Here is a 12,978-nt window from a genome sequence, read left to right as displayed (position 1 = left end):
CTCCCACCACCGCCGGGCCCGCCCCGCCGCGGCCTTCCTCGCCCCTCAGAGCGGGCAGGCGCTGAAGCGCAGAGCCCGCTTCCCCCCTCTGCCCCTCCCCGCTTAAATCCCCAGGGGGGTGACCCTTCTCCGTGAGCGGAGACCCTCAGGATGGGTCCCGGGGATCGGGGGATGGGAGGCGGCACCTCGGCAGCGAGTGTCTGAGCAGCCTCTTGCTAGTAAAAACCTGCATGGCCCAAGGGAGCTTGTGCCCGCCCTCCCCGCAGCCCTCAGGAAAGGTGATTTTCCCTGGCAGGGTTGTTACCGGCAGACACGAACTTACACCGTTTGTGGGTGTTTTTCTCAGCTGACCGAATTATCTTGTGTGTCTGTTCCTTGTTTAGAGTCTAAAAGTGTCGTTTCCTGACCCTTTCTCATAGATAAGCACCCGGAGGATGTGTATCAACGAGCCTCATTTCTTGGCTGCTGCGTGCAGTGTAGATCCTTGAGCTCTGCTGCATTCATCAGATGGTTATTTGCAAGTTACTCCATAAATCAGGTTCCCCAATATCTGGCTTGCAATGGCTGACAATGTAATATCTGATTATTACAGGCCAAGTGCAACCGCACCTTCAGAGCCTGTTTTGGAAAGGGGCAAAAAGGAAAGCGAACAAACTTCATTTCTGTAATGCAAAGAAGCTGTGTGTCTCCTTCCATCTGACCCAAGTGTTCAGCACAAACAAAAACCTCAAAAAACTGGAAAATGTGTGGCTTTTAGAGCCCAAGGTGCTGGTTGTTTTTGTGACTGAAGGCAGCGTTGGCCTGAGGCTTGGGGTGCGAGGGTTGTTGAAGAGCAGCCGTGACGGGGCTCAAAAGTTGAGGAGTTGTCCTTTGCGCTTCCCAGGGACAGGGCACAGGGTTGAGATCACTGGAAGCTTAGCGAGTTAAAATTATACCCGCTGGCTGGCAGCGTACGGTGGCGTCCAGCTCCCGTTTCAGGCAGGACTTGCTCAAGAAGCTTTTGCTTGGTGAATTTCTTCAGGGAAAGGCCCTTGGTGATCTAAATGCATCTTGCTCTTAGCCACGCTGCTGGAAAACAGCTTCTCAGAAGAGAAGAGAGGCTGGAAGGGAGCACAATCTGAATTTTTAAGCTATAAACAGGCCTTGGGGAGCAGAGCTGCAGTGGGCTGCTTGCACGTGGATGCACCAAGGGATCAGACTTAGGTGCTTGCACAAACTTACTCCCGTGGTGCTAACGGGCATCTGGAGGAAGCAGACCCCCTTTTAATCTCTGCCCCATACGCACACTCCCCAGCATTGCCTGATCATGCTGCTCTTGGGGACCCTGGCTGGCTGTTGCTGCGAAGTTTTGGGGGAGGATAGGGAAGTTTATGGGGACCATAGCAGTGGTGTGCAGGTCCAGGATAGGCAAAGCCCCAGTGCTGTAGGCAGGGCTCAGCGGCTGAAGGGGTCTTGTGTTTTGACTTCTGCGTGTGCCAGAGGAAGCAAAACTGGAAGTGTCTTGAACTGCTTTGCATGAAAACTACTGCCGCTCTTCTTTTTTTTTTTATTTCCCACAACCGACACTTCATTATCCAGCTTCTTGATGCCTTGGCCGCAAGTTGGAGGGAGCTATCAATAGTACATTGTCGACTGGGGGGGGTGAGGGAGGAGGGAAGGGAATAACAAAGCTGCCAGCAGCTTTCTGGGGGTGGGGAATGGCACAGCAAAGTGCTTTGTCATGCCTCTCCACATCCACTACTGCTGAATACACACTGGTCCATTGATGGACCCAGTCATACCGTGAGGAGGGACTGTGCTAACACAAACCACCACTGAGCGTGTGCGCCAGGGGGTTTGCCCTGAGACTTCTTCACTGCAACTGCTTCATATCTTTTCCTGCTGTGTTTAAATGGCCTTTTCTCCAAGCAGTATCTGCTGAAGGGCCCTGTCTAGAGAACCTGGAGGAGGAGGAAATATGCAGAGCAAGAATATTTGTGTTTCCTGTAGAAAGATTATTTTGGTACGAGATGGCAAGCCCAGTTCTTTGCAAATGCTGCCTGTGTCGTCACTCCATTCGCGAGTCATTTTTTTTTTGGCATACAGAAATGCCAGATTTCAGTAGTTTGTTTGCAGTCTGGTATGTGTTCCCATGTACTGTATAGGCGGTTCAGGTGACTCTGGTGCTGCAGCTCGGGGCCTGGTTTTTGGGTACATCAGGCTGTCTCCCTAGTGAAGAGAGATTAGAGTGGAAAAACGCTGTCTTGAGAACAGCTCAAATGCAAAGTTTTAGGCCAGACAGTAAGTTGTCGATGCATCTACAGAGACTGTCTCTTATCGCCTTGTTCCTCGCTTCATGTGCTTATTGAAAACCCTCGCACTTCCCTTTATTTTGGTGGTGTTTACATAGCTTTGTGCTAGCGTGTTTCATAATGGGAACACTGGGGAATGACTGGTTTCTCTGCGTTGCTTTTCTCTTTTGTTGGAGGAATACTGCTACTATGCTATGCCTCAGCAAAGAGCTTTTGTGGTACTGATAAAAGAAGCAGTGCTCCAGAACTAAAGTAATTTGCTTTCATGAACATCTAAAAAGCTAGAGCAGATATTAAAGCCTGCGTTCAAAGTGATCCCGAAAGACCACGTGTAGGACATCCAAACAAACTTAAGAAAATAAGGGGAAACTTATTTTCTTGCTCTTAAAAGTAGATCTGTGGGGTAAACTTGTAATTTTTTGGGTTGGGGTGAAGGACGCTTGCATGGTGTTTCATTTGCATGTGAAAATGTCAACTCAGCGTTGTAGAGCGCGTTGAAAATATCTGAAGAACCAGCCCTTTCAGTCCTCCGCGTTTTGAAAATGTGAAACTTAAACCTCCTCCTTCTGGGTCCTGTTGATCTATTTGTAGATATTTGTCTATAGAAAATGTGTGCTCATCTGGTCATGCGTTCCCAGCCATCTGCTATTGGCAGCCCTCCAGGCGTCCCTTATTAGCAGGAGGTTGCTCAGCACTCTCAGGGTTCCTGGCTGCAAAGCCCCTCCTCCATTTCTAACAAAACACTGCATGACCTGGGCAGCAAGTGTTTTTAATGTAGATTTCTGGGCACGAAAGGCTTGATCGCTGCCTCTGACGTTGGCTTGGGATTATGAAGAGCTGTAGCATCTGAAATGTGATCCCCGCCGATGTAACCTGGTGTTCTCTCTTTTTCTTGCAGTAGTATTTTACCTTTGAGTAACTGTCCCCAGCTGCAGTGCTGCAGGCACATCGTTCCAGGGCCTCTGTGGTGCTCCTGATGCCCCTCACCCACTGTCGAAGATCCCCGGTGGGCGAGGGGGTAGCAGGGATCCTTCTCTTTCAGCTCTGATATATAAGGTGAGAAAGACCTATCATCTAAATCGTGACCGTGTTGCAACTGTGTTTGGTTCCTTTCTCAGTCTGATGGGAATAAATGCACATAACTCTGAGGTAATAAGCAGGAGAACAGTTAATTTTTCAGCAACCCTGTTGACAGATTACTGAGCTGCGTGCAGCAGTCCCCTGCTTAAATATCACCTGCTTATTCAGAAACAAGAGACCTTTCCTCAGAGGTGTGCAACAAATAATTCACCAGCCCTGTTCCCAGAGGCTTGTTTTGGCTATTGTTTGCAGAGCCAGCCTCATCAAAGCATGAAACAACTTCTTAAATGTCTCGCAAAAAGAGGAAGCAGGAAGCAGAAAGGTGAAAAGCAGAGAGAGAAGGGCTGATAAGCCCCTTCCTGTGCCCTGGTCCGGAAGGTAAAGCTGCTGGGGCCTGGGAGCTGCCTGATCTGATGCACAGAGTAACTCCTGCCCTCACCAAAGGGCGAGGTGACCGTCAGCCTCAGACAGGAGCGGCTCTGGAAGGCTTTGTGTCTGCAAACTTGCGTAGGAACATGCAGATCTCTGCGGCTCTCATTTATTGTCCGTTTTCATTCTATGGGACCTTTCCTTTCGAATGAAGAGCCTTGGATGTTCCTCGCTGTAGAGTCATTGGCACTTGGGCAGCTTTGTGTTGTGTTATGGTGGCACACATCTGTCTCCCTTCTGGGACAGGGGCTGCTTTTCCACAAGCCAGAGAAGTGCTATCAGATGAAGAAACCCAAATTTATGCTAAGCTTGCAAATTTGGCTGTTCAGGCAGGAGTGTTGTCATAGGTGTTAGACTTGATTTTTAATTACCTTGTGGGAGGCACCCAGACTTTGTGATGAGAAGATACAGGCTCTTGACTGCAACGTTTTGTGTCACAGCTGGCAGAGTCTCCTCTTGAAATTCGTGAATCACAGACCTCGTGGCTGCTTTCAGAGGAGTTATCTTTAATGCAGCCTTAGTGAATTTTTGGTGTGTGCCTCGCCCACTTACCTTGTGATTAAATATCCACCTCTGTAGCCTCTCAATAATGTAACATCAGCTTAATTCTGTTGCACTGAATTGTCACAGATGTTAGGGAGTTTGAGATCCAGAGAAGCGGCAGAGAGGTAGCAAAGAGCACAGTGGTCCTCCTGTCAGATAAAAAGATGCATAAATGGCTTCAAGAGGGCTCGGGACAAATAATGAATTTTCTCTGGGTGGGAGAGAATGAGAAGCAGAGGACCTTGCAACTTGAGCTCCTGCAGGGCAGCTTTGCCAAGCCTTTCGTATGCACCAGACAAGGTCTAGAGGCAGAAAATGGGCTCAACGTGGCAGAGATGCTGTTGGAAAGAATCAGTTTGGAGATTTTGAAGTGTTTGAGTTCAGAGTGGCCTCAAATTAGCACAGAAGCTTTTGGCAGTGTTGCGCCGGCAGGGATTGCTGCCTGTGGGGATGTCATCTAGATTGCTGCATCCCAGAAATATGGATATAGTTCTGGGTTTATGTCTGGCAAAACAGAGCAGAGTCTGTCAGAGAATCAGCCCCTTCTGTAACGGAGCTCGTCCCAGAGCAGAGTGGGGCTGCCTTGGGTTTAAATCCCAACCTCAGATAGGGGTTACTGGGACTCTCTGCCCCTCTCAGTCACCCATTCAAGTGAGCGGTGCTGTCGTTACAGCAGGCTGAGCTTTTCAGCCAGCAAACTTCAGTGTGACCTGGAAAGGCATCTGGACCCAAAAGCTTAAGTACTTTTTCCAGCTGTATCAGCTGTTCTAGTTCAAGGGATGACCTTTCCGAAGGAGCCTCCTTCGGAGCATGCAGCGCAGTCCTCGTATGCAGCAGCATTATAAATTAAGCAGCTGGGGCTCCCTATAGTTGCTGGTATTTCTGTGTTAAGAGACTTAATACTCGGCCTTTCATTGGGGGAGTTTTGCTTGAGCTGGGGATGCAGCAGTGATCGGCACTGGTGCTGTGCAGCAGGGCCAGGCTTTGTGCAAAGGGACGTGCCCTGGCGAGCAGACTTGGCAGGAGGCTGCAGGTATAGCACATGCCAGCAGCTCACTGCTTACACGGGTTTCTCCAGTGGCTTGGCCAGGGTAGACCATAACATCCTTTCTTCTTACGCTGCCAGTGCGTAGGGGCCTCCCCCTGTCCTTCTCGGGACGTCTGAGGAGTTGGAAAATCTTGTGCTTAATGAATTGTAACCAAGTGGAAGCTGGTCCTTGCGGCTTTGCATTGCTGAAGTGGAGCCCAGAGCCAAAGGTTTAGGCAGCTGCGTATGAAAGAGAGCCTGGTGGTTTGGTTCTCTTTTGCCCACGATAGCGTGGTGGAGAGTGAACGAAAACCGAACGTTTATTGCGTAAACAGGATTTTGCTTTGAGCGGCTTCCAAAGAATTCTGGGCTGCTGCTTCACAAGAACAGCTTCTCTCCCCGGCATCTTGCTGTCTCTATTTTGATCCCTAGAAATAAAATATCAGCTGCCCAAGACAGGCTGTGTAGCCGTAATTCCTACTGAACCGGGGGAACTGGTTCTCTTAATCTCTGCGGTTGCGCTGCCTTTGGTTCATGGGCTGTCGCATTAGGGGGCTCTTAAGTGAAAAAACCTTGCTAGGTTTGGAGTGCAGGGCATAACTTCTGGTGACAGCAGGGCTAAGCCAGAAGGCTCGGGAAGCTTTTCCCTTCCTATTGCAGGCTTCTGCCAGTCTTCCTGCAGAAATGCATGCATGTGCCTCCCCCTCCAATGTGTCAATCTCAGCCTGCTTTTCTCAACTTCCTCGCCCTGTTTTTGTTTCCATGAAGTATAAGGAAAGAAGCATCTGTGAGCTTTTCTTGAGGGAATGATCTTTTCTGAAACAGAGACGCTCTCTGCACAGTAACCACAACTGTAAAAGGCTCCTATAAAGCCACTGGTGAAGGATGTGCATATAATCCCCTTGGTTTTGGTTATTGGTTTGTTGTTTTTGTTTAATACATCTCTAGTGTGGAGCTCTCACTGGGCTCAAATCTGACCCTTGCTGCTGGCTCCGTGGTGGCTTTAGCAGCAGCAGCCTGACTTTGCTTGAGCAGCTGCTGTTAGGTTTCTTAGTGCACTTGGCTTAGAAGTGTAGTAAAACCTGACAGCAGGCGCAATTACAAACAATTCTTTCAAACTCAATGAGTAAACTTATTTCCTACAGGATATTTATTCTGATGAAGTGTAAACTTGGTTTTCAGCTAAGCTTTGTGGGCTTTAAACAAACAGCAGCTTCCTCTGCTCCAGTTACCAAAGCCAGGCAGTTCCTGATTTGCATGCAGCGTTACTTTGTCGCCAGCATTAACATACTCGATGGCTTCTTCCCTGTCACAATAGTGAAACCAAGCAGGATCTATTTTAATACACGTTGTAATAGGAATTAAAGCACTGGGACACAGGCTTGAAGAGCCTAGAAAGGTTCTCGGAGATGTTTTTGCTGAACTGCTGGTCTTTCAGCAGTGCTTTTACCTTAAGAGTTTGAAACACTTAGAAGAAAGCATCTCTGTGAAAGGCAGCGATACGGAGGAGTCTTCCTGCCCGTCTTGTAAATGCTGCTTCACTGCAGATCTAAACGGGACTGAGTTTCCTTTGCTGCGCTGGCAGCCTGTGTGTGTTACGGTCAGAGATGAATTTGTCACTACAAAGCATTTATTAAACCTTGTCTGCTGAGGTGCTGTCTCTGCAGCTGTGTCACTTGTCGGCAGTCCAGCCGATGGGCAGCAGATCAGAGCCTGTAATGAGCTGCTGAAATAATCACCCTGTTAAAATAAGATGCCTGGGAGTTGGATGGTTGCTCACATGATGACCTGATGCAGTAAACCACCTCCCAGCCCACCTGTTGATGAGAGGGGCACACAGCTTTCCCAAGCATCCCCGTGACTCGAGAGCAGAGCAGACGTGACTTGTATGACCTGGTTCACTTCTGCCCTTCAGAGCAGCGCAGGTGACTTTGTAAATGTGAGAGTCCGCGCGCGTGAGCCTGCGACCGAGCAGACAGGAAGAGTTCAGCTTCAGCTGCAGTTGACAGCGGTAACTCGGGAACACAATGAATTTCTCCGTCGTTTCTTTGGGGCTCTTCGCAGTGAAATGTGGTTAATCGTTACTGGGCAAGCCAACTGCCTGCAAAAATTGTCAGGAAGAGGAATGGAGTTTAACCACAGAATTGTTTTCTAGGAACTGCTGAGCTGAATCTGAGGCGGTCTGCATGCTTGGCATTCTAGGTGGAGCAGTACTGGAGAGGGATGTGTACATTTGTGGTCTCTGGATGAGACCTCCTCACACTCTTCCAATCTCTGTAGCTTCTGTCTGTTTTGGGATTCTCTCTGTGCTATGTATATTCCTCCCTTAAACCAGGAGGCAAACCATTTGCCATGCTAGGTGGTTGTAAAATCTGGGGCAGCAATTTGTGGTCATCCCTTAAACAAAAAGACCATGTTGGGGATTGGGGAGACGATGAAACTGGTCAGACTGCAGCAGCAGATGCTCTTCCAGCTTGTCAGTTCACATTGTGTTCTTTGAAGGGCAGTTCATGAACTGCCCTTCAAAGATGTGGCTGGGACCTGCGGGGAATGAATGGGCTCTCACTAATCAGAAATTTAATATAATGTAAATACGCAGAGCTGCATTCCTTGAACAGGAAGGCATGACTAGAAAATTGCGCTGAGGTCTGCGTACTCATTGTGGTGTGTCCCTGAGCCAGGGAAAGGGGAAGGGAAAAGTACCATGTTCTTCCTAGAAAAACTGCAACACAGTTTATTTTGCATTTGCATCTCTCATTATAAACAGCCAGGGGAATATGACTTGATTTTTTTGTTCTTTATTTTTGTGTTTATTTTTATTCTAATAAAAGCGAAGTATTAGAGGTAGTTTGGAACAATAGTTCTTAACCACTTACAGGCTTGTTTAGAGCACTGAGATTCAGCCACGAACTTGCAGCTGACCGTGCACACCTTCACAGTGGTGGATTCACAGTGGTGAATTTTGGCGATAGGCTGGAACTCTGGACATGCACCAGTCTGTGAAGGCTGGTTTTTCAGGAGGGTGCTCCCACTGAAAACAGTTCCTCTGCATGCTTGTTTAAGTACAATCTCTTACATTTTTGGTCTGCAATCTCATAGATGGTTTTCTCTAACCCTAACACATGCTACATGTGCTCTCCTCCCTCCTCTGCACAGGACGAGAAGATCACTGTTAACCAAGATGTCCCAGTGCACGAAGGGAAGCCTCATATTGTCCACTTCCATTACAAGGTCACAGAGGTGAAGACCTCCTCCTGGGATGCAGTGCTCTCTAACCAGAGCCTCTTTGTGGAAATCCCTGATGGATTATTAGCTGATGGAAGCAAAGAAGGGTGAGTTCAGGATCCCAGAGCTGTGTCTGTGGCTCGCCAGGGAGCAGACTCTGCTTCCCTGGGTGATGCTTTGCGTGTGGGGAGAATGGGCTCTATGTACGGCAGCTCCTTTCCTGGTTTGTGTACCCTACAAATATTTTTCCCCCTATACTTTAATTTGAGATGGATTACTGTGTTTTGAGCCCCCGTGCTAATGAAAAGCGTTGAGTGAGCACAGTGATTCTTTGCATACTTTTTGGTATGGAAAATCTATAATCCTTTATCCGACTTCTTTTTTCGGTTTGTTCTGCTGGCCACTTGGCAAGCTTATTTTGGCAGGCGTTTTCCTCTCTTTCAGGGGAAAAAACCCTCCATTATATTGATGTGCTCCTTCTCATCAGTAGGTGGATCCGCTCTTGGAGCGCTGCCACGCAGGCGTTGGGCTCTGCCAGGATCTCTTGATTTTTCTCTGTTGGCAGAACACGGCAGTGTTTTGTCCAGACAGCCTTGCTCTGGGAAGTTTGTGTAAACGCAGCTTCCAGAACGGCTACTTCCTGCCAAGTGCTTTGCCAGAGATCTCCACTGGCGGGGAGCACTGCAGCGTGGATGTGGCTGTGCCGGATTCCTCTGCAGAGCTCTCTGAAGTCCTCCTAAATCTCCAAGTAGGCTTCCTCCCCAAATGACACGAGCTAATTAAAAAAAAACCTTACTGGGCACCTTCAGCAAGTGCCAGTATTCTTGTCTCACACTTGCCTCATTTGGATCCAAGTCCAGATAAACGTTTGCGTAACGTCCTCAGTCTGTAAATCCTTTAGCTGTTCAAGCGCCTGCTTTTCCTGGAGTGGGTTCTTCTGGGAGGGGATTTACCCACCTGTGTCATCCCGACTTAAGGCACAATTTTGTCAGATTATTTTTAGCTAGGTAAAACAGCCTAGTAGAGGCTATAATTAAAATAGTTCATTACCATATTAACAAAACCCTTGCAAGTTTAATCTTCCTCGCTGCGCTCGTGTCTCTGACTGCTGTTTAATTAGATGACGATGGAAGCCCTGTTTGTCACTGCTCTAGCAGTCTGCATTGTAAATGGTTACAAGGCCAGCAGTGACAGCCGTGGCTCCGCTGTGCCGACCCCTGGGGCTCAGGGAGGGGTTAATGCGGCACTGCTTCCATCAGGAGGTGGCAGAGATAATTTAGCTGGAAAGGCAGGAAGCGTGGATTTGGGTTGCATCAGCTGTGCCATCCAGCTGATGCATTCAGGAAACAGCTTTGCCTGTGCACATGCTGCTTCAGTGCTGTTTTTCTCTTCTCTTCTGCCTGATGTGAGCTCTTTTCTTTTTTCTTTTTTTTTTTCCTTTTCTCCTTCCCATAAAGTGCAAAACTTACAGATCCCCTCGTGTGCGTTGCCAGGGGAGGGGACAATGCCTGGCTTGGGTTCAGCTGTAATATCCAGCTTCCCGCTTACAAAATTGCTGGGCTGGCTGTGCATGCTGATACACGAGGACAGTGACTTGTTGGGTGACTTGGTGTGAGGACAGCTCTCGGTTCTGCTGGGCTGGGTTGTTTCGGCAGGAAGCCCATTGTTTCAGCACCCATTGTTCGCTGGAAGGGGTCTGTAAACAAGTCTTCTTTCTGCCTGAAAACATCCAGACAGTTGATAATGCTCAGAGGCTTCCTCAGGACACGACTTCCTATAGCTGATGTTCTTTTGTCTTCCTACTCCTTGGCAGGTTATCAGCACTGCTGGAGTTTGCTGAAGAAAAAATGAAAGTAAACTATGTCTTTATTTGCTTCAGAAAAAGCAGAGAAGATAGAGGTAAGAACTCGCCCCCCTGTCAGGTTTGCTCCCTAGATCTGAAGCGGTGCTGCTGAAGCTGGGCAGAAATCTGATAATCCCAAGGCAGGGCTTCACGGAGTGCCTCCTGTTGCAGTAAATGTTACCTGAATAATTCTCATGGCATTCTTACAAATTAGAAATAGTTTCTCCTGGAGGAAATAAGCCCTTTCTTGAGGCTAAGGGAGGGGGAGTATTCTGGTTTCTCCAGCAGGTACGCTTTGCTGCCCTGCAGTTAAATTATTGCTAGTGAAAAGCTGCTCCTGAGCAACTTGGTGTATTTTCTTGCCCAGAAGTTGGTTAGTATTTCTCCTCTGGTAAGGAGGGAAGATAGTTCTGTTTGGCACCAGGCTTCTGTGATGTGGAAGGAGAAACCAGGGAGGGGTTATGATGTGGGAGATGAACACTTAGAGCTTGTTGCCCTGATGTTCATCTGCTTTTTAAAGATCTCCCAGCACTTTGCCCTTCCTAGACTTACAGGTAATCCTGACCCTAGCTATAGATGCTTATGGCTTAAGGGGGCTGCATTAGGGTCTAAAGATAGATGTGTCGGATGAGTGATTACAGCACGGAAGTTTGTGCAGATTTGTGGTGAGGTACCAAGCTATGGATGTGTCACTTTAAATCTTGGGAGACGCAGGCTAGCAACCAAGCGATTGCCATGGCAGGAGTAATTCAAACCTGAATTCTAATTTTACTCCGCTGCTTCACAAGCTGCGCTATCTTCTCTGAAACGAAGCATGTTATTAGAGCTAAGCTGTGCTGAGCCCAGGAAGATGTCATTCCCTGCTATGATGCCAAGGATAATTTTCAGATTAAGTTCTTGCTAGAATGTCACCACTACCACAGGTTGTGTAGGTGACCCTGCAGTGGCAGGTTACAGGAGACGTCTGATTCTGGGGTTTGTTTTTAAAGATGAGCTACATGTTGCTCTTGGACCTAGCTTATTTGTACGAGTTCTGGAGTGCTCCAGATCCTGGGTCCTCATCAGTGCAGCTGAGATTCAGCATTAGCTTGAAAATACACAGGAGCTCCTCTCCGTGATCATTCAGTGGCTGGAAGCTGATCATCAGAGGGAGCTGTGGAGATCAGCTGCTGCACCAGAGTAACACTCATGGGTCACAGGGAAGCTATAGCTTCAGTCACAAGCGAGTCTGCAGCCAGTCACTGCGTGACATAACCCTGTCTGACTGAGATGAGGTGCACGGGGGCTTCTGGACTGACCCCGCTCTGAATTTCTGTGCGTAACCCATGGTGGCTTTCCTGGGTGGCTGCACCGAGCTGTGCTGAGCTGCTCCGAGTTTCCACTGAGCTCCGGGACCAACGCTAAGTAAGGAATGAAAACTTCAGACATGCTGTAGGATGGCCATGTGCGTCCTGGCAAAGCGGTGCAGGTCGATGACCAACCATCACCGTTTCACAGAGGGGACAGAACAGACATCACAGGATAGACCTGTCTGCTGCACAGCTAAAATCCCCTTCACGCTTAGGAGCAGCTGTGATGAGTGCAGGAGGAGACGAGACCTCCTGTTGGAGAGGGCTGTCAGGTTTGTGCTGCGCAGGAAGCTCTGGATCACTCACAGAGGGTGCTCAGCACACTGTGATATTCGTGGCTTCTAGGGTGATGCAGGTAAAGAGGATTATTCCTGGTGGTAACAGATTTCCTTCTCTCTGGTAGCTCCACTTCTGAAGACATTCAGCTTCTTGGGCTTTGAAATCGTGAGGCCTGGTCACCCCTCTGTCCCGTCGCGGCCAGATGTGATGTTCATGGTGTATCCCCTGGATCAGAACTCTTCCTCTGATGAAGAATAGCTGCAGCGGGGGAACCCAGCGTGACCTGAAAATGCTGTTGAGGGGAGAGAGGGTTCCATCTCCTTTCTTGAGGAAAGGGAAAACAAGCTTCTGTTGGACTGAAACTGCATTTCTCATTGTTAGATTGGCCTGTGTATCCTCAGAGTTGACTATCTCATTGAAATGTGTTGCCTAGAGAACTATATATACACACATGTAATCACCAAATAGTAAATGGAAGATGTTTATGAACTGGCATAGGAGCTCTGTCCGTGCAGCCGTGCGGGGTGTTAGCCTAGGGGTGCCCGGTGCCCAGAGGGTGCGTGGGGCAGCGCAGCGCTGGGTGCAGCATCGGCTCCTTCACTCCTCTAAACCTGCGCTGGTCCTTTCCCGACGTGCACTCGTCTGACCGACTACCTTTTCGTTTCCACTCAGACTCTTAAGTAGAAGGCATGTTTTGGGTGTTAGGCACATGGAGGAGACATGCTCAAGTCTAACCTTTAACACTACACTGAAACCCCCGTGCGTCTCCGCTCTGGGGCGACTGATGGTGTTTTAACTGGTCTAACTTTTTTTTTTACCTTTTTTTTCCCCCCCTAAACTTCTTGCTCTTCCGGCTTTTGTTTTAAGCAGTCTTAACTCTGTTCAATGTTACCACTGCACTATCACAGCGTT

The 12,978-nt window shown here is 48.6% G+C and overlaps 1 protein-coding gene across 1 annotated transcript; it reads left to right on the top strand.

The window, feature by feature from the left end:
• Positions 1–3,189: 3,189 nt before the first annotated feature.
• On the top strand, positions 3,190–12,561 carry LOC104538130 (ornithine decarboxylase antizyme 2-like; the record flags this gene model as incomplete). The annotated part of the gene is given in 5 exon segments (XM_010181214.1): positions 3,190–3,265; positions 3,267–3,347; positions 8,527–8,702; positions 10,409–10,494; positions 12,191–12,561. Coding segments are annotated over 5 exon segments (553 nt in total), but the record flags the coding sequence as incomplete, so codon positions are not given.
• Between the last annotated feature and the right edge of the window lie 417 nt (positions 12,562–12,978).

This window comes from Mesitornis unicolor, unplaced genomic scaffold (assembly GCF_000695765.1).
Source record: "Mesitornis unicolor isolate BGI_N332 unplaced genomic scaffold, ASM69576v1 Scaffold52783, whole genome shotgun sequence".
NCBI classification, from domain to species: Eukaryota; Metazoa; Chordata; class Aves; order Mesitornithiformes; family Mesitornithidae; genus Mesitornis; species Mesitornis unicolor.
Note: the sequence above shows the minus strand (reverse complement) of the source record. Positions and strands in the feature narration are given on the sequence as shown.